The sequence below is a fragment of the Vanrija pseudolonga genome, chromosome 5, assembly GCF_020906515.1.
Source record: "Vanrija pseudolonga chromosome 5, complete sequence".
In the NCBI taxonomy this organism is placed as follows: Eukaryota; Fungi; Basidiomycota; class Tremellomycetes; order Trichosporonales; family Trichosporonaceae; genus Vanrija; species Vanrija pseudolonga.
Genome location: NC_085853.1, coordinates 614,465 through 632,357, shown reverse-complemented (window position 1 = coordinate 632,357; position 17,893 = coordinate 614,465). Strand labels below are relative to the sequence as shown.

General features: G+C 64.2%; 9 protein-coding genes across 9 annotated transcripts; 5 read left to right on the top strand and 4 right to left on the bottom strand.

Annotated features, from left to right (window-relative positions):
* Positions 1 to 388: 388 nt before the first annotated feature.
* On the top strand, positions 389 to 2,384 carry SPCC417.12_1 (putative esterase/lipase). Its single transcript, XM_062773452.1, has 3 exons — positions 389 to 732; positions 820 to 957; positions 1,009 to 2,384. The coding sequence occupies exons 1-3, from the start codon at positions 582 to 584 to the stop codon at positions 2,331 to 2,333; spliced, it is 1,614 nt and encodes a 537-aa protein (XP_062629436.1). The 5' UTR covers positions 389 to 581; the 3' UTR covers positions 2,334 to 2,384.
* Positions 2,385 to 2,571: 187 nt separating this feature from the next.
* Positions 2,572 to 4,032, bottom strand: UPF3 (Regulator of nonsense transcripts UPF3; the record flags this gene model as incomplete). The annotated part of the gene is made up of 5 exons (XM_062773451.1): positions 3,856 to 4,032; positions 3,652 to 3,761; positions 3,512 to 3,610; positions 3,395 to 3,469; positions 2,572 to 3,359 (listed from the first exon to the last, which is right to left on the bottom strand). Exons 1-5 carry the CDS (start codon positions 4,017 to 4,019, stop codon positions 2,572 to 2,574), a joined length of 1,236 nt encoding a protein of 411 aa, XP_062629435.1. The 5' UTR covers positions 4,020 to 4,032.
* Positions 4,033 to 4,235: 203 nt separating this feature from the next.
* SPBC32H8.01c (UPF0589 protein) lies at positions 4,236 to 5,009 on the top strand (the record flags this gene model as incomplete). The annotated part of the gene is made up of 4 exons (XM_062773450.1): positions 4,236 to 4,271; positions 4,325 to 4,437; positions 4,523 to 4,935; positions 4,978 to 5,009. The coding sequence occupies 4 exons, from the start codon at positions 4,236 to 4,238 to the stop codon at positions 5,007 to 5,009; spliced, it is 594 nt and encodes a 197-aa protein (XP_062629434.1).
* A 60-nt stretch (positions 5,010 to 5,069) lies between these two features.
* Positions 5,070 to 6,483, bottom strand: carG (Geranylgeranyl pyrophosphate synthase; the record flags this gene model as incomplete). Its single annotated transcript, XM_062773449.1, has 8 exons — positions 5,070 to 5,296; positions 5,335 to 5,437; positions 5,481 to 5,559; positions 5,597 to 5,657; positions 5,700 to 5,801; positions 5,839 to 6,029; positions 6,107 to 6,261; positions 6,409 to 6,483. The coding sequence occupies 8 exons, from the start codon at positions 6,481 to 6,483 to the stop codon at positions 5,070 to 5,072; spliced, it is 993 nt and encodes a 330-aa protein (XP_062629433.1).
* A 1,225-nt stretch (positions 6,484 to 7,708) lies between these two features.
* LOC62_05G006932 (uncharacterized protein) lies at positions 7,709 to 10,066 on the top strand. Its single transcript, XM_062773448.1, has 3 exons — positions 7,709 to 8,324; positions 8,391 to 8,437; positions 8,617 to 10,066. Exons 1-3 carry the CDS (start codon positions 7,913 to 7,915, stop codon positions 8,677 to 8,679), a joined length of 522 nt encoding a protein of 173 aa, XP_062629432.1. The 5' UTR covers positions 7,709 to 7,912; the 3' UTR covers positions 8,680 to 10,066.
* Positions 10,067 to 10,563: 497 nt separating this feature from the next.
* On the bottom strand, positions 10,564 to 12,477 carry LOC62_05G006931 (uncharacterized protein; the record flags this gene model as incomplete). Its single annotated transcript, XM_062773447.1, has 5 exons — positions 12,216 to 12,477; positions 12,082 to 12,177; positions 11,692 to 12,042; positions 10,696 to 11,653; positions 10,564 to 10,672 (listed from the first exon to the last, which is right to left on the bottom strand). Exons 1-5 carry the CDS (start codon positions 12,400 to 12,402, stop codon positions 10,564 to 10,566), a joined length of 1,701 nt encoding a protein of 566 aa, XP_062629431.1. The 5' UTR covers positions 12,403 to 12,477.
* Positions 12,478 to 12,635: 158 nt separating this feature from the next.
* Surf1 (Surfeit locus protein 1) lies at positions 12,636 to 13,875 on the top strand. The gene is made up of 4 exons (XM_062773446.1): positions 12,636 to 12,992; positions 13,030 to 13,457; positions 13,570 to 13,672; positions 13,722 to 13,875. The coding sequence occupies exons 1-4, from the start codon at positions 12,658 to 12,660 to the stop codon at positions 13,837 to 13,839; spliced, it is 984 nt and encodes a 327-aa protein (XP_062629430.1). The 5' UTR covers positions 12,636 to 12,657; the 3' UTR covers positions 13,840 to 13,875.
* Positions 13,876 to 14,552: 677 nt separating this feature from the next.
* Positions 14,553 to 16,312, top strand: SEC62 (Translocation protein SEC62; the record flags this gene model as incomplete). Its single annotated transcript, XM_062773445.1, has 6 exons — positions 14,553 to 14,593; positions 14,655 to 14,661; positions 14,721 to 14,823; positions 14,935 to 15,046; positions 15,285 to 15,657; positions 15,774 to 16,312. The coding sequence occupies 6 exons, from the start codon at positions 14,553 to 14,555 to the stop codon at positions 16,065 to 16,067; spliced, it is 930 nt and encodes a 309-aa protein (XP_062629429.1). The 3' UTR covers positions 16,068 to 16,312.
* A 137-nt stretch (positions 16,313 to 16,449) lies between these two features.
* SPAC644.16 (putative RNA-binding protein) lies at positions 16,450 to 17,842 on the bottom strand (the record flags this gene model as incomplete). Its single annotated transcript, XM_062773444.1, has 6 exons — positions 17,689 to 17,842; positions 17,633 to 17,648; positions 17,520 to 17,582; positions 17,409 to 17,467; positions 17,003 to 17,355; positions 16,450 to 16,953 (listed from the first exon to the last, which is right to left on the bottom strand). The coding sequence occupies exons 1-6, from the start codon at positions 17,714 to 17,716 to the stop codon at positions 16,450 to 16,452; spliced, it is 1,023 nt and encodes a 340-aa protein (XP_062629428.1). The 5' UTR covers positions 17,717 to 17,842.
* Positions 17,843 to 17,893: the final 51 nt, after the last annotated feature.

Here is a 17,893-nt window from a genome sequence, read left to right as displayed (position 1 = left end):
TCTGGCTCGCTTGCTGGCTGGCTGTGATGTCAGCAGGCGTGAGTAGGAATCAGTCAACATGGTAAGTCGGACTTGGTACAGCTGGCACAAGTCAGCGTCGCGCAGTTGCGAGTTGTACAACGCAAGGCAAGAAGACAAAGACAAGACACACGCGTCGGCAGGCCACGTTTCTGCGTGTCCCCACGCGCCCAAGCGCCGGAACGCCCGACCACAAGCCGAGGCTGCAGCCAGGAGCCCAGGAGTCGTCTCGCCCCAAGGCAGCCGGGGGCATTTTCCCACCACTCGGCCACTAAACCCAAGATGCCGACTTTGCACCACCCACCACCCGTCACTGCCCAACCACGTCTCTCCGCTTGACACCACTCGCCTCGGCGTCTACTTTGGCCGAGCCGTGACCGACCGATCAGGGAAGGCAATGGATCTCGGGCAGCTTCCCTGCGAGGCCGATGGGGCTGCGGGTTGGGGCTGCGGGCGGGGGTCGGTGGGAGCGGAGCAAGTACAAATACTCTCTCTCTCTGCCTTCGTCGCCGCCTGCGTTTCTTGCCCAGCATTGCTTGGCCTAGCTCCCACCCCTTGTCGCCATGGTCGCCCCGCTCGACTGCACCACCACGGCACGCAGCGACATGACGGCCGACCAGCTGCGCCTGGCCTCCTCGGCGCGCGTGGCGGCCACGACGGCGCACGGGCGCGTCGTCGGCGGGCGTGTGCGCAACGGGTGCCAGGTGTTTCTGAGTGAGTGCGCGATGGAGTGGCGGGCGAGCGCGCACCGCGAGCCCTTCTCCCGCCTCCAGTTCCCCCAGTCGCTGACTCCCACCCCAGACGTCCCCTACGGCCTCGACGTCGCGCGCTGGGAGGACCCCCGCCCCCTGCCCCCTAGCTACCGGTATCCAACCGAGCACGAGTACACCGTGGACGGGCTGTACTGTGCTCAGCCGGGCAGGTCCTACACCGCACAGAGTGGGTCGCGTGTGCAGCTGTAGCTTCTCTCCGCAGCTGACGCCACCCCAGTCCCCATACGCGACCGGCTAGGGCAGGGCGCGCCGACCGAGAACCCGTTCTTCGCGGACATCTACGTGCCGTCAGGCGTCGACCTGTCGCACCCGCCGCGCCTCCCAGTCCGCGTGTTCGTCCACGGCGGGTTCCTGCAGTTCGGAAGCACGTCGGGGCAGCACTACAACCAGCAGTTCTTTGCGGCCGAGGCGCGGCACGAGGTGCGCGTGCTGCTCGGGCACCGGCTGAGCGCGCTGGGCTTCCTCGCGTCGGCTTCGGCGGGTATACCTGGCAACTACGGCTTCAAGGACGTGTGGCTCGGCCTCGAGTGGGTACAGCGCCACATTGCGAGCTTTGGCGGCGACCCGGCGCAGGTACACCTCTCCGGGCTGAGCGGCGGCGCGCACGTCGTGCACCAGCTGCTGCACCGCGCCGCGGCGCTGTCGCCCGCGCCGGCGCCGTTCGTGACCGCTCTACTCCAGTCCAACGGCATCGTAAGTGACCCGCTTACGCCGTCCGAGCGGGAAACGCAGTTCGCCGCCTTCTGCGCGCAGCTCGGCGCGGACCCCGCCTCGCCAAGCATCCTCGCCGAGCTGCGCGACACGGCGCGATACCCCACTGCGGCGCTCGTCGCCGCCGTCGAGAACATGGGCCTGCACTCGACCTTCCGCGGCGTCGTCGAGGCCGGATGGCTGCGCGCAGACCAGATGGCGTTCCAGCGCTCGGGCGGCCTCGGTGCCGCGCTGTCCGCCGCCGGCGTGCGCTGCGTCATCGCAGGCGACGTGCGCGACGAGGACGCGTTCTACGGCATCGTGCACGACGTGACCACGGCAACGGACCTGCTGCCCAACGTGGCGCGGTACTACCCGCTCGATGTTGCCCAGAGGCTGCTCGCGGCGTACCCGCCTCTCGACGCAGACGCACCCCGCGCGCAGTGCCAAGCCCGCCTCGGCCGCGTCCTCGCCGACGGGCAGGTCCACCTCCCTGTCCGCCTGCTGTGCCGCGACTTGGCGCCCGCGCTCCCGACGGTACGCTACGCCGTCGAGATGGTCCCGCGCGCGCTGGGGACCGGCGGGCTGGTGACGCACGGGTCAGATACCGCCATCCAGCACCTCCGGCTGTCGGTCCTCAGCGCCGACGAGGAGGACGCGGCGGTGGCGTGGCATGACGCCGTGTCCGGGCAAGTTGGCGCCGTCATGAACGGGTCGTTCACGCAGCGCCCAGAGGACGAGGTGTTGCTGCTTTCCAAGAACGGGCGCGTGGGCTGGGCACGCGATTGGCGCTGGGACGAGCTGCGCGCCGTTGAGGCGGCTGCACTCGCCGACGATAACGACGACAGATAGAACAACAACAGCAGCAGCAACAACTGTACACTTAGACGACCATACATGCACAAATGCTATATGCTACTCTCACAATGCAGTGGCTCGGAGGGAACTCGCAGGCGGCAGCCGTGCGTCGCCTGGTGGGTGCGCGAGAGAGCGCGCGAGCCGCAGGTAGCGTGGCGGAGCTGGCAGAGGTCGAAGCGGTGCCATAGAGGCAAGGACAGACGTGGCGTCCAAGACGACAAACTGGTGACGACTACATGTCGATACGCGCCTCGCTGGCTGCAATGCCGCCGCTGTCACCACCGCCGCCGCCGCCACCACCACCACCTCCTCCGCGTCCGCGCCCGCGATTCCTCCCGCCTCCACCGCCGCCGCCGCCGCCGCCGCCGCCGCTCTTCTCCTCGCGCGGTGGACGCTCCTTGCGCGGCTTGGGAGTGCTGCCCTCGGCGGCGCCGGCACCAGCACCTGCTCCAGCTCCAGCCCCAGCTCCGGCCCCGGCACCTGCCCCAGCACCTGCACCCGCCCCGGCACCCGCCCCAGCCTCCCCTTCTCCGTCCTTGCGATTCCGTCCACGGTTGCCACGCTGTCGGCCCTTCTTCTCCCCGTCCTTCTTATCTCCCTCCCCAGCCTCACCCTCGCCGCCTCCGCCGCCGCCCTCCTTCTCGTCCTTCTTCTTGGGCTTGGGCTTCTTCTTCTTGTCCTTGGGCTCCTTGCTGCCCGCTCCGCCGTTGGCGCTGGCGCTGGCTTGACCGCCCGCCCCGCTGCGCTTGCTGTCTGCGCTCGTGTCGTCCGCCGGTGCGACGAACACCTCGCGTCCCTTGCCGGCGACCATGATGACGCCGCCCGTCTTGTCGCGCGGCGCGCGCTTGGACGCTGCCTCGGAGATGGCGGCCAGGGCGGCGGCCTTGGCGCCTTCGCCCTTCACGCCCTTCTCGGCCTTGTCCTTGTCCTTGCCCTTCTTCTTCGACTTGGACTTGGATTTGGACGCGGCGGCGCGTAACGCGTCTAATAACGGCGTCGTCGTCGGCTGGGCTGGCGGCGCTGGTGGGTCAGGATGGCACGTTCTACGTACCCACCTGTTGTCTCAACCACCGGCGCAGGCTCGTTCGCCTTGGCATCTAAGCTTTCAAGGAAGGAAATGTAGTCGGCATCTGCAGGCAGTCAGCACAGCTCTCCAACCCACCCACACCCACCCTTCTCAATCGTCCCCTGCCGCTCGTCCTTCTTGGGCTTGGTCTTGAACGGCGTCTTCTCGACGGGCGCGAACTCGACGACGGCCTGGTACTCGTCCCCTGGGCGCGAGTTAGCACTTCAGCTGGAATCGGCGACTCACCAGCCTTGGAGCGGAAGAGGTGCCCGTCGAACCCGGTATGAAAGGCGACGAGCGAGTCAATGTCGCTCATGAGCGCGTACGCGCGCGAGTGGACTGGGTGCTGGCCGTAGCTGGGCGGGGTGTTAGGGGAGGTCGAAGAAGCAGAGCAGGCCGCTTCCCAGCACCCAATAGCGCTGGAAGGACAGTACACCACTCGCTACTTACGCATCGCCTGGCCGGCCCTGCACATATCGCCTCCACTGGCTCTTGCCGTCGACGTACGGCGCGACCGCCTTCCAGAACACGTCGGGCGGGAGCGTGGGCGGCAGGCGGCGCACCACGAGCTTGAGGCGCGCGGGCGGCGCCTTGTCGCCGCGGTTGCGGGGCATCGGGGTGTGGGTGGGGTGTGGGTTGGGTGGTGTAGCGTAAAGTGTCGAGTGTCGAGCGATTGTCGAAACAACAACCTGCAACCAGGTGCGCAGCGGCGTCATTTTGAGCGGCGGGCTGGGCGGCGAATCGTCAACGGCGACATCCGCGTCACGGCCCTCCACTTCGACCTTGACGTCTGTCTCCCTCCTCTCTCCACTCTCCATCACACTACCACCATGGCCGCGCCGATCCAGAACGTCTACTACGAGCGGGTGCGTGCGACGTGCGAGGCGATCCGCCGTATCCACACCCCTGACACCCGCAGAAAACAGCCACCGCGCGCGCATGCTACATCTGCCACCGGCCGACGCAGACCGTGCTCGCGACGCTCAAGTCCGAGGACTTTCTGTACACATGCGACGGGCACCTGGGGGATGCGTGAGTGGAACGTGACCTGGCGTAGCGGCGTAGCTGACCGTGCAGCGGATTGTATGTTGAGCAGAGGTGATACCGCTGACGCCAGTGCGACTGCCCTCGCCATGCCCGCTGCCGGGCCGAGCGCAGAGGATATCCGTAAAGTCGTCGCCGAGTACGGTGTGCGCGAGGCGCGCAAGGCTGAGAAGAAGGCCGAGGAAAAGGAGAAAGAGAAGGACAAGGACAAGGCGTCGGCTTTCAGCCTTGGTGGGATCGCGAGCGGGATCGCGAGTGGGGTCGGGAGCGTGGCCAGCGGCGTGGGCAGCGCCGTTGGCCTCACCGGTGGTGCTGAGGGGGCCAAGGACGAGCCCAAGACTCCCCCTGCGCCGATCACGGCCAATATCCCGTCCAGCACGGCGCCCACGCACAAAAAGTATGCGCTCCACCGGTCCATCTTCGAGGCGCGCCGCGCAGACTTGATACGCAAGCAGCAGGCTGCTAGAGCGAAGGAGGTGTCAAAGGGTGAGTGCTGTGTGGGGCCGAGCTGGCTGACCTCGACCTCAGGCCTGCCGCAGGTGCCCCGTGGGTCGTTCTAGAGTGCAGTGTTGTGTTGTGCATGCTATGTATTATACAAATGACTTAATGATTACTTGCTGTTACTCCGCCTTGCCGCTGACCACTGCTTCGGGCTCGGGCAGCTCTAGCCTCGCGATGATGGCCTCGAGCGCCTTGTTACCGCCTAGCGAGGCCAGTTCCTCCCTCAATTGGTCGAGCAGCTGCGAGAGCACTCGACGCGTGTACTCGAACGACTTTGTGTGGTCGCGAAGGTAGTCGACGGTATGGGCTTTGAGGCTATGGGACGTCGTCTTCTTCTGCAGCACGTCTGGTGGGTCAGCGTATGACACCCAGCATCGGACCCACTCAAGATCTGCCGGTTGCTCGTGTCTGCACGAATGCCGTGAACGACAGGGAAGCTAAACTTGCCCTCGGTCAAGTCTTCGCAGTAGCCCTTGCGAGACTTGTACTGAGATGTCAGCGCTCTCCTGTGCGGGTTTCCAGCAGCGCACCTCGCCCGACTCCAGGTTCATGTAGTCGTCACGGATTTGGAACCACACAGAGATGAGGTTGACCAGAGGAACATAGTCGCTACGGGGTCAGTTCTGGTAAGCCACTTAACACCCACACAGTGGATTTGGACCGCGCCATCATGAGCTTGACAGCGATGCGGAACAGGCCGCCAGTTTCTGGACGTCAGCTCGATCTTAACGACACGGAAACAGACGCACTTCCAAGGACCATCTGGACGTATTCCTCCTCGGTGGGGCACGTCAAGCTGTCGCGGTAGAACAGCTCCATGCCCTGCCCGCGGTGGAGGTTGAGCAGTTCCTCTGGAGAGTTAGTCGGCCTACGATTCTTCCAACTCACCATTGACCATTGCCGTTACGTCCACGTTGGTGATATTCTTGCCCGACGTGCCTTCCTTCAGCGACAGGAGCTCCTGGAATGCGAGGAAGTAGACGTAGTTGGCCGTGTTGATGGTCTGGGGCACGCCGTAGACCTTGTGCGCGACGGGTACGCCGCGGCGCAGCTCCGAGTCGTCCTCGACGTCGTCGACCCTGTCGTGTGAGCATAGAGGTCAAGAGGAGCTGAGGGACATGGGATTCGCTATAGCTCGCCCCACAGGTAGACTCACAACAAGCTCGCATTATGCAGCATCCGTACAATCTTGCGAATCACGTCGAGGTCGTCCTCGGGCACCTTGAGCCACAGGTTGAACGCGTCGATGAGGTGGGAGCGGACCTCCTTGCCTGGGATGCCGCAGAGGTAGTCATATGGTTCGAGGAGGACCTGGTATGTCAGTGGGTGTGATCTCGATGTCGCAGAGGGGCTGTAGTGAGGTGGAACAAGGTATCTGAGGACCTTCCCCCGACGAACATCACCTTCCCTCAAGAAGGTCACAACACCACACCACGCGCGCCCAGCGGCACCACTTACCTGCTCCTGCTTTGCCGTCCAGCTCGACCCTTCCGACTCGTCCTTGAACTGCGCGCGCAGCTTGGAGTAGTCCATGATGCGTGTGGGAGGTGGGTGGCGACGTGGAAATGTCAATACGTCGATCTCGACGACGATGCACACGACGAGTGGGCGTGGATGGTGGAGGCGGTGAGGGGGTCCGGGCGTCACGTGATGGCATGTCCAACGGTCAGCCAAACCACGCGGACGTCGCGTGGAATTAGGCACGCGTGGTTTTAGTTATAGGCACCGGAATCAGACTTTCCACGCCTATATGATCCGCCCCCCTGCCCTCTTGATTTCCGTTGGGCCCCGCGGGCTGCATCGGCAGTTGTCGCTCCGTGGAGGAATGGAGGAATTTCCCTCGTCGCCGTGACGCGCGCGCCGCAACGGCCGAAGTCGCCGCCAGTCGCCAGTCGCGTAGTCTTGCCAGCAGCAACAGCAACAGCACACCCGACCGGCCTCCGACCATCGCCACTCGAGGATCGACACGGCACCCGATGCCTGGCTGGCTGTGAGAAACGCGCGACTTTTGCCTGTTCTCGGAGCAGCAGCGGGCGGACAGACATTGTCCACGGGTGCACGGCTCGGGTGTTGTATGTGCCCAAGGCATGCCCATGGCGCCGCTACTCAGTGGCTGGGTGGGGCGCGGTAATTGCCGCGGCGCCACAATGCGCCGTGGCGCAGGCAGGGGGGACGGTTCTGGGCCTTTGCCATTCAGCGCCAGGCATGCATAGGAAATTGAGTGGACGCTCGCTGGCCCCGGACAAGCCGGAGGGCGGCGGAGGGCGGCGGGGGACGGAGCGGGCGTTGAGCGCCGCTCTTGGCAGGACGACAAGGATGGCCGTCGTTGTCGCTTCGTTTAGCAGCTGGCATCGGAATCCGAGTGGGATGGCATTGTGGTTGGCTGTGGCTGTCGCGTGGGACCGACGCAGACATGTCTGGGCTAGCTGGGCATGCTAGGCAGGTACATGCATGCTGTACGCACGAGCATCGTCTGCCTGACCTTGCTTTGGCGACGCGGCGGGCCCCGGAAGCCAGAGGGAGGGGCAGCGGCGTGGGCGGGTTGGTGGAAGAGCTACAATCGGCGAACCACGGTCATAGGTAGATTTGCATGCCCCGCCGTCGTCGGCGACGGCCGTTACCGGAGCGAGGGAGGGAATCGAGCCTAGGCTACACCCGGCCACCCACCCACGGGCCACCCAGCCAGGCCACACCACCCAGCACATGTCCAGAGATAACGATCGGATGCATGAGGACCATCACAAACGACGATCATCGTCGCGTATTCTAGAGACTTTTGCTTACAATACATTCATATCCTTGCATACACATACATCTAGGCCCATCACTCCAGCACCCTCGTTCACCGCAACCAGCTTGACAGCTGCAGAGTCCTGGCTCTGCTGCACCTTATCGGCCGCCGCCGTCACCCCACCCACCATCACTGTCCGTCCCCCGCCCAACCCCAAATCCTTCCCCCGCCATGCTCGAAGCAGCTGCGCAGTGGCCGTGGCTCAACCTCTCTGCCAGCTCGATCCCCGACATTCTCGAGTGCCGCGCGCAGCAGGCTACCGTGCCCCCTCCTCACACACCCGCGCCGAGCCCTCCAGCCGTCGCGACCACAGCCGCACCACCTGTCCCATGTGAACCAACGACGACCAGCCAGCAGCGACCTTCTTCCGCAGCCATCCCCGCAGACGCGGCACGCCAGCGTCTGTACCTCCAGCAGCTCGTGCGCGCCGCGTACGCGGCAACGCTCAAGACGCAATCCAGCGGCAATCTCAACCACAGCCTCGGCGAGTCGGCATGCAAGCTCGAGGCCTTTGCGGCAGCGCTCCGCTCCCAGGACTCGATGCAGCGCGCAAAGATGGACCGCATCCGCAACTGGGCTCGAGGTGAGTACCCGTGTGTTACCGTGTTGCACGTGTCGAGTCGCGGCGTGTTGTTTGCAAGTTTTGCAGCCAACGCCGAGCACGACAACGAGGACGACTACGACGATAGGGGAGGGGTGAGGATAGGAAATAGCAAAATAGCGCGTCGGGCGCCAGGTGCTGGTGCTGTTGGTGCGGAATGCCCGCGGCCGCCATTTCCGTCAACCTCGCCCCAGCCATTCCTAGAATTGTGTCTGCGACAGTCACGATAGCAGCAGCATGTGCATGTGGCCCCCCAGCTAACACCTTGTTCCAGACGTCGCAGCTGCAACTGCCGCGGCGGATCAGGCGGAGACGGCTGTTGCACCGGCCCCCGTGATACAGCCAGTGTCGCACTTCGGTGTCGGAGGCGGCAGTTGTAACGTGGCAAACACCGAAGGCACAGAGTCGGAAAAACGTACCCTCACCAGTGTCTTCACCACCCAGGAGCCGTGTCGAACCGTGCCAACAGCAGCAGCTGCCGCATCGGCTCCAGCCGCCCTGCAAGCTGCTGCCGCCCTGCGTGCACTGGCTGCCCTCGCCGCAGTTGCCAAGCAACCCCACCGCTACCCCCACCACGCGGTCGACCATGCTTTCCAAGTTCGCGAACAACTCAAAAAACTTGTTGCTGCCCGGCTGCAGGCGGCATGTTCCGTCGCCCCACCTGCCGGACCCACCATCCAGCTGCCCAACGGAATGCCTCGCAACCACAACGGCGCCCATGTTCCCCACCGCGGCTGTGTGCCTCTAACGCCGCTCGACGACCGCCCTGACTGCCGAGGAGGAGCCGTCTTGGACCCTGGCGCTTGCCCGCGACAAATGTCACTTATGCCTACTCCTGCAACGCCAGTTCCTGAGGCAGATCACAAACTACAGCCACGGCAATCTAGCCCTACCCCTCGCGTTATAAAGACTCGTGGTAGCATGACTTCTTGGTCGTCCTCCATCGACACTGCCGCGGTCATCACTCCTCCTCCTCCTCTCCACCAAAACACCACCACTACTACACCTAGCATCATGGAGAACTACCACCCCGCCGGCACCCCTCTCGACCTCGTCGCTGTCTTTGCCAAGAAGCGCAGGAGGCGCGCCGACTCGATGCCCTCGACGCCCCGCGAGCGCGAGTTCAAGACGCTCAAGACGCTCAAGGACGAGAACAGCAACGGCGGCCTGTCGCGCTCAAACTCGACGCGCGCACGTCTCCTCTCCCCCGTGCAGGCGTACCCCTCGCCGCAGGCCAGCCCCGTGCTGGAGGGCAACGCACTCGGCCTCTCGGGCGTCCAGCTCAGCAGCGACGACAACGAGCCGCGCTTTGGACTCGGCCTCCTCTCACCCTCAGCATGAGGCGGGACCACTAGCGCCTAGTCGCCATACCGCCGACGATCACCTGCCCTCGCAAAGAAAATTAAAAATTAGTCGGGACTGCTGTCTTGATGGCCCGCGCCGGCCGCGCCTCGCGACGCCTCCCAAGCCATCGACGGCGGCGCCACCACCACCATCGAATGCAAGTCACCACCCACGGACGGACTGCAACAAACGCCTCCCTCCACCCTCTAGACACAACCATTTCCTGTATTTTATCGGCATTCCCGGGCCACACTACCATTTTTCTTCTCCTCTGTATCCATCACTTCCCTCCAGGCGCGTCGTACAATACGCGACCCTCATGACAAAACGACACCCCCATAGACACAATCACCACATGCATCAGTCTCCTCATAGCAACAGCAGCTTTGCACCTTGACCCACTCACGCACGCAGATTCAGTGTCTCGCACATTTCCGCGGCACGCACATTTCGGCCTTTTGCCTAATGTGAGCATGCCATTGGTGGCGGGTAATCATTACAAGCACTTGTATAGCACGCCGCCCCACTCTTTGCCAGGGTCCTTCGTCGGCTTCATGACGACACACGACCTGTACAAACCGCAAATCCACCCTCACAAACGTAAAACAGACCCTGCTCTACGCCCCATTCCAACGCCTCCTCGACTGCCCATTCGCCAGCACGCTCCCACCGCCCGGCCTCGCCCCAAGCCCGCAGCCTTTTGGTGAGGCACTCGACATTGATTCCTGCGCTACGCCGAGGGTCGTGGCGGGCCAAGAACATTGAAGAGGTTGATTTTAGTCGGTAGGCTCGCTCGGCCTCGAACAAGGGCACCACAAGTGGGCAGACAAGCTCTGGCGGGAGGGGAAGGTACCCTGTCGAGGTCGTCGTTGGCAGTTCATGTCGCCACGAGGAGGAGGAGGACTGGCCACCACCAGCATCCGTTCCGAAGAATGACGATGGTGACAGCCGCCGCCGACATTGAACCTGAACGAGCCCTCCCTCTGCTGCCGCTTCTCGCAGCGCCCACTCTGTTAGCCGCCGCAGCTTGTGCTCGCGCTCGTGGACGTTCAGGCGCCAGTGGTCTGGACGCAGGCCGCGATTGAGGCGATCCTGCACGACGCGTTCGTCTCTTGCTGTCGAGGCGTTTTCCTTGGCTCGCTGTCGTCGAAGTCGCTCTTCACGCCGGGCGCGCACCTCGGCGACTTTTGACCCAAGCACACGAAGCCTCTCGACATTCATCAGGGCATCGACCGTAAACGGTTCCAGCAGGAACTTTTCAGATCCGAGTGGTGCGTCATTGTCGCTGCCATCGTCGCTTTCATCAACCCAGGGACGAAGCGCCGACGATGGCGCGAAATTGTACCGATTCAGTCGCAGGGCGTCGTCACGGTCAGTTCTAGATCGAAATGTTGATTGTTTCGAAGCCTTGGGGGTCGCTTCGAGACACACGACATCGTCATCGCTGTCCGGCGTGGTGCATCGAGGGGAGCCGTTCAAACTCCATTGCTTCGTTTGCCGCCCATTGCGGGGGTGGCTGGGGGCGAACGAATCTCGCTTGCCGTCCTCCCCTGTCCTGGGGAGCACCGCGTGCCGGTATTCTGGGAAGAGCGCAGCAAGGGCCGGGACCGCCTGACCTAGTAGAGGAGGTGACGACCTCAGAACCCTCGCCGTTTCGCGCGAGACATGGTCCATGAGGTATCGTTTAAACGTTGCCTCGGTAAGCAGAGAGGATCGCAGCTTCGCCGGATCTGTGAGGCGTGCTTCGGGGACTGGTGCAAAGTCGTCGTCGTACACATCGCTTGACGGTATACTGGAGAGCGTCGACTTGGCGGGGGAGGACTGTGTCGAGTGGGGAGTTGCCCGGGGCGGGCTCCTGGCCACCGGTGCCGGCGGCGCCGGCATGGTGAAAGGGCGCGAGTACAGCGTCTCGTGGAGGCCGACGACTTTGGCCGCGTGTCGGAACTGCTCATCGGCGTCGACAACACCTAGGTGTCAGCATTTTGGTCCTCGTCATCAGCCTCACTGAGTGACCCCGAGCCCGACGCCTCGTCGACAAACACTTGGCGCACCCACTCCTCGCCCCCGTTCCGGCGGCGTGCCCACTCGTCCACACGACCCACGACGCGCAGCGTGTCGCCGACACGCACATCGGGGCGGTGGAACGTGGGTCCCGGCGCGGTACTCCGAGCAGCGGCCAAAGACGCCGCTTCAGCCGCCGCCGCGGCCTTGCGCATCGCTTTGCGCTCTTTGGCCGTTAAGAAGTTCGGGTTGACGGGCACGGCGACTGCTGCCACAACCTTAGTTGTTGGCGGGGGCTCGACCTTGGCGAGCCGGACCACGACCTGGAGCACATGCGCGCCGTCGCCGTCGTCCACTACCACAGTCAGCAATTCCCCACACCCGCACTACCCACGCGTGATGGTCATCGACGCGTCCTTGTGGTCCACGCCCGCTACCCAGCCGACGAGCTCGACGAGCTTGCATGGAAAGTGGTTGAGGAGGAAGACGTCTGGCGTTAGCGGGTTTCGTGGAGACGATGGCACCCACCCCTCGACGTTCGTGATACCCCAGCGTTGCTCTCCCGGAGGTTCTGCAGCGCATACACGTCGCTCACGAAGCACGCAGCGACGGCCTGCGGGCGGTGGACCCAGCTCTGGAGGGTGGCGAGCGGCGGGAGGGCAGCGAGGCGCACCGCCGAGGTCGAGGCGTACGTCGTCGCGGCGTAGTCGCTCATTCTGGTCGCGGCATGTGGTTGTCGTTGGCCTCCGGGGCCGTTGTGCTGTTGCTAGATACGGTCAGAGCAAGACACTGGTGATGTGATGTGATTGTTGTTGTTGTTGCTCGCTGGACATGACGTTCGCTGCTGCGGGCGGCGGAAGCAAAATGTTCAAACCGGCATCTCGTCCAGTCAACTGTTCGGCATAAGGATAATCTCGGAATAGCGAGAGCAACCTCCACATTGCTCGACGTGACTGCCTCCCACACTCCAATGTCGAGACCACAGTCGATTTTCTCGGCGCTGCGCTCGGCCCTCCCACGGCGGCCATTGAGCGCGTCGCCGTCGCCGGTGTCGCCGTTCGCCCGCCCCCGCTTCGGCTTCAGCGGCCCGAGCTCGCACTCTATCCGCCCGTCGTCGACCGTTACCAACAACTCGACGCGCTCGACGCTCCTCCGCCCCATCACGCTCGTGCTGATCATCGCGCCCCTCCTGACCGGGTACCTCGGCGTGTGGCAGGTCCAGCGGCTCAAGTGGAAGGTCGCGCTCATCGAGGAGGTCGACCGCAACCTCGCCAAGGATCCGATCGTGCTCCCCGGCAAGATCAAGTGGGTGTGTCCCTCGGCGTTGCTGACAGCGCCTCAGCCTCGGCGCCCTCCCAGACTTTGCCTTCCGCCGCGTGCTCATCAAGGGCAAGTTCTCCGGCCCGCCCATCCTCCAGGGCCCGCAGACGCGCGACGGCGTGCCCGGCTTCCACCTGATCCTGCCGTTTGACCGCTCCGCTGCTGGCGGCTCGACGATCCTCCTCAACCGCGGCTTCATCAAGACGGCCGAGGGCGAGTCGATCCGCCGAGGCGGCCGCGTGCCCGGTCTTGGACCAAACGGCGAGCCGTCGGACGAGGTCGTCGTCGAGGGCATGCTCACCAAGGCTGACCCCAACGCCAAGTCGTACTTCACGCCGGACAACAAGCCCGAGAAGGGAGAGTGGTACTGGAAGGACGTGCCGGCCATGGCTGAGGCCGTTGGTGGCGAGGAGCGGAATGTACAGCCGATTCTGATTGACGCGATTGATCGTGAGTGTGGGGAGGCAGCGGAGAGTGGCCGCAGTGGCGACGGCGGCGAGGGCGGATGGCTCCGTCGCCGAGCAGTCGTTCCACCGAGTTGGCGGCTTATCTGACCCCGCAGGCGCGTCTACCCCGACCTCGGTGCTCCTCGCACAAGGCGAGCCTGTCGGCCGCGCGCCCGTGATCGAGCTGCGCAACCAGCACCTGACATATGCGATTACCTGGTGAGCGAGCTGACTCTCTGATGTCGTGGACAGCTCACTCACACCGCAGGTTCTCGCTCTGCGCGGCCACGTCGGCCATGCTGGCCATGGTCATCTACTCTGGCCGCACGAAGAAGCTGCCGCGACGAAGCGCGTTCGGAGAGAAGAATGTGCAGCGGAAGCAGTAGAGGAACAAGGGGCATATGTACAGCATTGCATTCACATCTCGCGCAAGTCGACTGGCCGTGGCGCCACTGACCCTCGCCCTCCCTTGCAGAGTATAGTCCTGCTTGCCATCATAACAGCAACGTGCAGCACTCTGCTCACACGGGAGATGACCAGGTTAATCTAAGACATGCAAGTGTCTTGGATTTTCTTGCGACCCGGGGTTCGATTCGTCGTGGGACGCGGGTCGGACTCACTCCTAATCCCACCTTAAGTGGGGTTAGGGGGGAGAGGTTACTAATAGATTCATTACAATTTGTATACAACACATTACCATCGCCTTGGTGGGCGGAACAGAAGATGGCATTACAAAAATCCCAAGAGGATTAGCCACAATGGCCCAGGGGCGGGCCGGGATAAGCCCACAGTAAAAGATCAAGCACCCAAATAAAAAACATAAATCAAATACACCCACTCTAGAAAAACACCATCCTAAATAGCCAGTAACCTCTTTTTGTATTCAATGTCCCCTTCCCGCCGGGCCGATCACCTTCCACCCGGCGTGCCACGTTTTCCATCCAGGACCCATTGACCATCAGGCGCGCCAACGCGCCGCAACGCAACCAGCCTCCGCGTCAGCGACAGGACAGGCAAGTTCACCGAGCCGGGTAACTTGCAACGAGTCTTGCTCACTTCACCACCACCACCACCACCACCACCACCACCACCATCCAACATGGCGCCCCCAGCCGACGCAACATCGGTGCTTGATGCGCAGTAAGTGGGCGTGGGTGTGGGAGCGGGTGTATAGCTGAGTGAATGCTGACGCCCATCGTAGGAAGCGTGTAAGTCGTTGCCTTCCTTGCCTTGCGCTGTTGTCGTCCCTCGCTCACCCCCGCCTAAGGCGCCAGCAGACCTCCAGGCCGTCGCCGACTTCCTGCGCGGCAAGAACGGGCCCAAGGTCCGCCGCGGCGTGCTGAACGGCAAGCGGGTCGACTACTTCAAGGGTGAGTGCGAGTTGCGAGCCGGCGTAGCCGGCGAGCGAGCACGCCGGTGTGGTGCTCGTGTGTTGTCGACAACGCCGAGACGCCATGGAGAGCGCCTCTGACGCTTCCCAGGAAAGACTGCCGTCCGCACCCTCCTCGGCCCGGCGTACGCCAAGCTCAAGAAGGTGCCCGCTGTCACGAACGAGGAGGAGGCCGCCGCGCTCATCACTAGGCTGCTGCCTTTGTAAGTTGTTCAGGTTGGCTCGGGGCTGGGTCCGCGCGAGTTGGGCAACGCCGCGCCTAGGCTCGCGATGGCAGCCAGCTAGTGCCAGCGCCAGCCAGTGCTGGCGTTGCAATGGCATCGCCTCGTCAGGCGTGGCCTGCTTGGCTCGCTCACTTGCTCGCGCGAGCAAGCCGCTACCGACCTCCTGCCTTCCTCCAGCCAGCTCGCCCGCTCGCCCGCTCGCTCACACCCACCCCAGCGCCTTCTTCCTCCGCGTCGATCGGCCCGCCGTCGACCCTCCCCCTCCGTCCGGCTCGCCCAAGGTGCTCCAGCTGGCGCCGCAGCAGACCTTTGACCCGGCACAGCAGTACGCGTGGTTCTACGACGGCTCGCCGCTGTGGAGCATGCTCGGCTCGGCGGCCATGGTGCTCGTCATGCTCGCGGGCGTCATGTTCCCCCTCTGGCCCAACACGCTGCGCGTCGGCGTGTGGTATCTCTCGGTCGGCGCGCTCGGCCTCATTGGCGCGTTCATCGTGCTGGCTATCATTCGGCTCATCTTCTGGTGCTTCACCAAGATCTTCATGAGCAAGGCTATTTGGATGTTCCCCAACCTGTTTGAGGACGTGGGCTTTGTGAGTAGCAAGAGCGAGCGAGCCTGCGCAGCAGGCGAGCGAGTGCGCGGGCTGGCCGTGAGGCCACGCCGTAGCCTCAGCCAGCCAACCCCGAACCAAGCTAACCCTACTCCCAGGTCGACTCGTTCATCCCCCTCTGGGCGTGGGACGAGCCCAAGAAGAAGAAGCTCCGCAAGGTCGGCGAGAAGCGCTCGAAGAAGGAGAGGGCGCCCGCGGCCGCTGCCGCTGCTCCTGCCGTTGCTGCAGCTCCTGCCGCCGCAGCTCCCGCTACCGCCGCACCTACCACCCCTGCGCCTGCCCCCACTCCCGTCGCCGCGTCGACCGGCGCGTCGACCGCCACGGCTCCGGCTGCCTCGGCGCCGCGCCACAGGCAGGCTGCGACGGTCGAGGAGGTCGAGGACGAGGAGTAGGCGTCGCGCGGAGGAGACGAGTCGCGCGAGCAGGCCGAGGAGATGATGATCGTGCCTGGCGCGAGGAGACGATGAGGCGAGCTCGACCTAGCGCGAGTCGGCGCCAGAGAGGATGAGGTGAGGCCTGGGGCCCGCTCCGGCGCCGTGGCCTCACTAGACACTTGCGACACAGACATGTGCATACATCACTATGAATGGCCTTTTGGTCGGTCGTGCGCAGCGGTGTGGTTCTACTGACGGCTGAGACTGTGATCTGCGTTGAATCATCTGATATGCATCGACTATGAATCTGTGCCGATGGCAATGTATCTGCTCTACACGAGACTGGCGACAGCGACAGCATGTCGTGCACCACCGCCTTGCCGCTCGCTCCGCTCGCGCCTCACACCACGCCAAACTGCTGCCTCAGCGCCAGCACCGAGTTCCTCTGGTCGGGATCCAGCGCGCCAATCTGATCAGGCGTGAGCTGGAGGACCTGGATGAGCGTATTCCGCTCGTTTTCAGGCAGCTTTGCGAGCTCGGCCTGCGCGGCGGGCGGGAGCGGGGGCGGGCCGGCAGCGTATCCGCCGTAGCTTGGCGCCGGTGGCGGCGCGGCGTAGCCACCTGCCTGCTGCTGCTGCGGCGGGGGGCGGAAAGGAGGGTACTGCGCCGGAGGAGGCTGTTGCTGCTGCTGGTGGGCCGGGAAGGGAGGGTACGCCTGCGGCGGCGGAGGCGGCGCGCCGTAGCCCTGCTGTTGCTGCTGAGCGGGCGGGCCGGGCACGATGCGCTGGAGCACGCTGTCGTCGACGACCTTGAGCAGCAGCATGGCCTGGAAGAGGGCGTACGTGAGCTGCGGCTGCGTCGTGAGGAGCTCGCGGGCCTTGTCAGGCTGGGTAGTGATGAGGGTCTGGGGATGGGGTCAGCTGGCTCTCCCTCCCGCGTCAGCTGCAACCCACCTTCATGCCAGCCATGACCTCCTGCAGTTCGCCCGGCTGGAGGCGGCCCAGCGTCTCAGAGATGGCGTCGGTCGCCTTCTGCCCCGGCAGCGGGTCGGTCCCGGGCGGCACGTTCAACGCGCCGCCAGCGGGCGAGGGCACCGCGCGCGGGGGCGGCGAGTCGCGTCCGCCGCCGGGTCCGCCGAACCCTCCTCCTCCATGTTGCCCTCCAGGACGCCCACCGAACCCGCCTGGCCCGCGCGGCGGGCCGCCGCGCCGTGGTCCGTCGTCGCTCGACAGCTCGATGCGGACTGGCCGCGAGTTGATCGGCACCTCTTGCAGGTTACGCACTGCGGACAGCGCCGTCGCCTCGTCTGCGGAGAGGTTAGCTGACCGGCGGTTCACCACGTCTGGCAGCTCCACCCACCGTAGTACTGCACAAAGGCGTAGCCCTTCGACTTGCCGCTCACGGGGTCGAACTTGATCCTGCGGGTGCGTTAGCGGGCTTGGTGCAGGGAGATGAGACAGCCCGACGCACTCGACATGCTGCACCGGTCCGACCTCGGAGAAGACGCCGGCGATCTGCTCTTCTGAGACGTCACTGGGGAGGGGTTAGCATACCTGGCGTAGGCGCAGAGCTCGCCCACGCACTAGGGGATGTTGGCCACTGGGGGGTCAGCGGGTCAAGGAAGAATGTGGTCACCCACCGAAGACTGTTCGTGAGCCTGGTGGCATTGTGCTGTGCTGCGCTGTGGTAGATCTCGAGCTGGCGAAGGGGTATGCGATGCTCTGCTATGCGATTGTGCTGCGTCGCTGCTTGCCTTGCACGTTGCGCGTGCAGAAGAGATGAACAATGTCAAGTGGACAGGAGCCAAACGTCACAATACACGCCGTCATGAAAGAGTTGTCGAT

Bases quoted from the DNA above. Each gene is read 5' to 3' on its own strand.
- SPCC417.12_1 (XM_062773452.1), top strand. From the start codon at position 582: ATGGTCGCCCCGCTCGACTGCACCACCACGGCACGCAGCGACATGACG. The intron at 733-819 runs GTGAGTGCGCGA...CTCCCACCCCAG, and splicing joins CGGGTGCCAGGTGTTTCTGA to ACGTCCCCTACGGCCTCGAC. The intron at 958-1,008 runs GTGGGTCGCGTG...ACGCCACCCCAG, and splicing joins CAGGTCCTACACCGCACAGA to TCCCCATACGCGACCGGCTA.
- LOC62_05G006932 (XM_062773448.1), top strand. From the start codon at position 7,913: ATGCTCGAAGCAGCTGCGCAGTGGCCGTGGCTCAACCTCTCTGCCAGC. The intron at 8,325-8,390 runs GTGAGTACCCGT...CAAGTTTTGCAG, and splicing joins CATCCGCAACTGGGCTCGAG to CCAACGCCGAGCACGACAAC. The intron at 8,438-8,616 runs GTGAGGATAGGA...ACCTTGTTCCAG, and splicing joins ACTACGACGATAGGGGAGGG to ACGTCGCAGCTGCAACTGCC.
- Surf1 (XM_062773446.1), top strand. From the start codon at position 12,658: ATGTCGAGACCACAGTCGATTTTCTCGGCGCTGCGCTCGGCCCTCCCA. The intron at 12,993-13,029 runs GTGGGTGTGTCC...ACAGCGCCTCAG, and splicing joins GTGCTCCCCGGCAAGATCAA to CCTCGGCGCCCTCCCAGACT. The intron at 13,458-13,569 runs GTGAGTGTGGGG...CTGACCCCGCAG, and splicing joins TCTGATTGACGCGATTGATC to GCGCGTCTACCCCGACCTCG.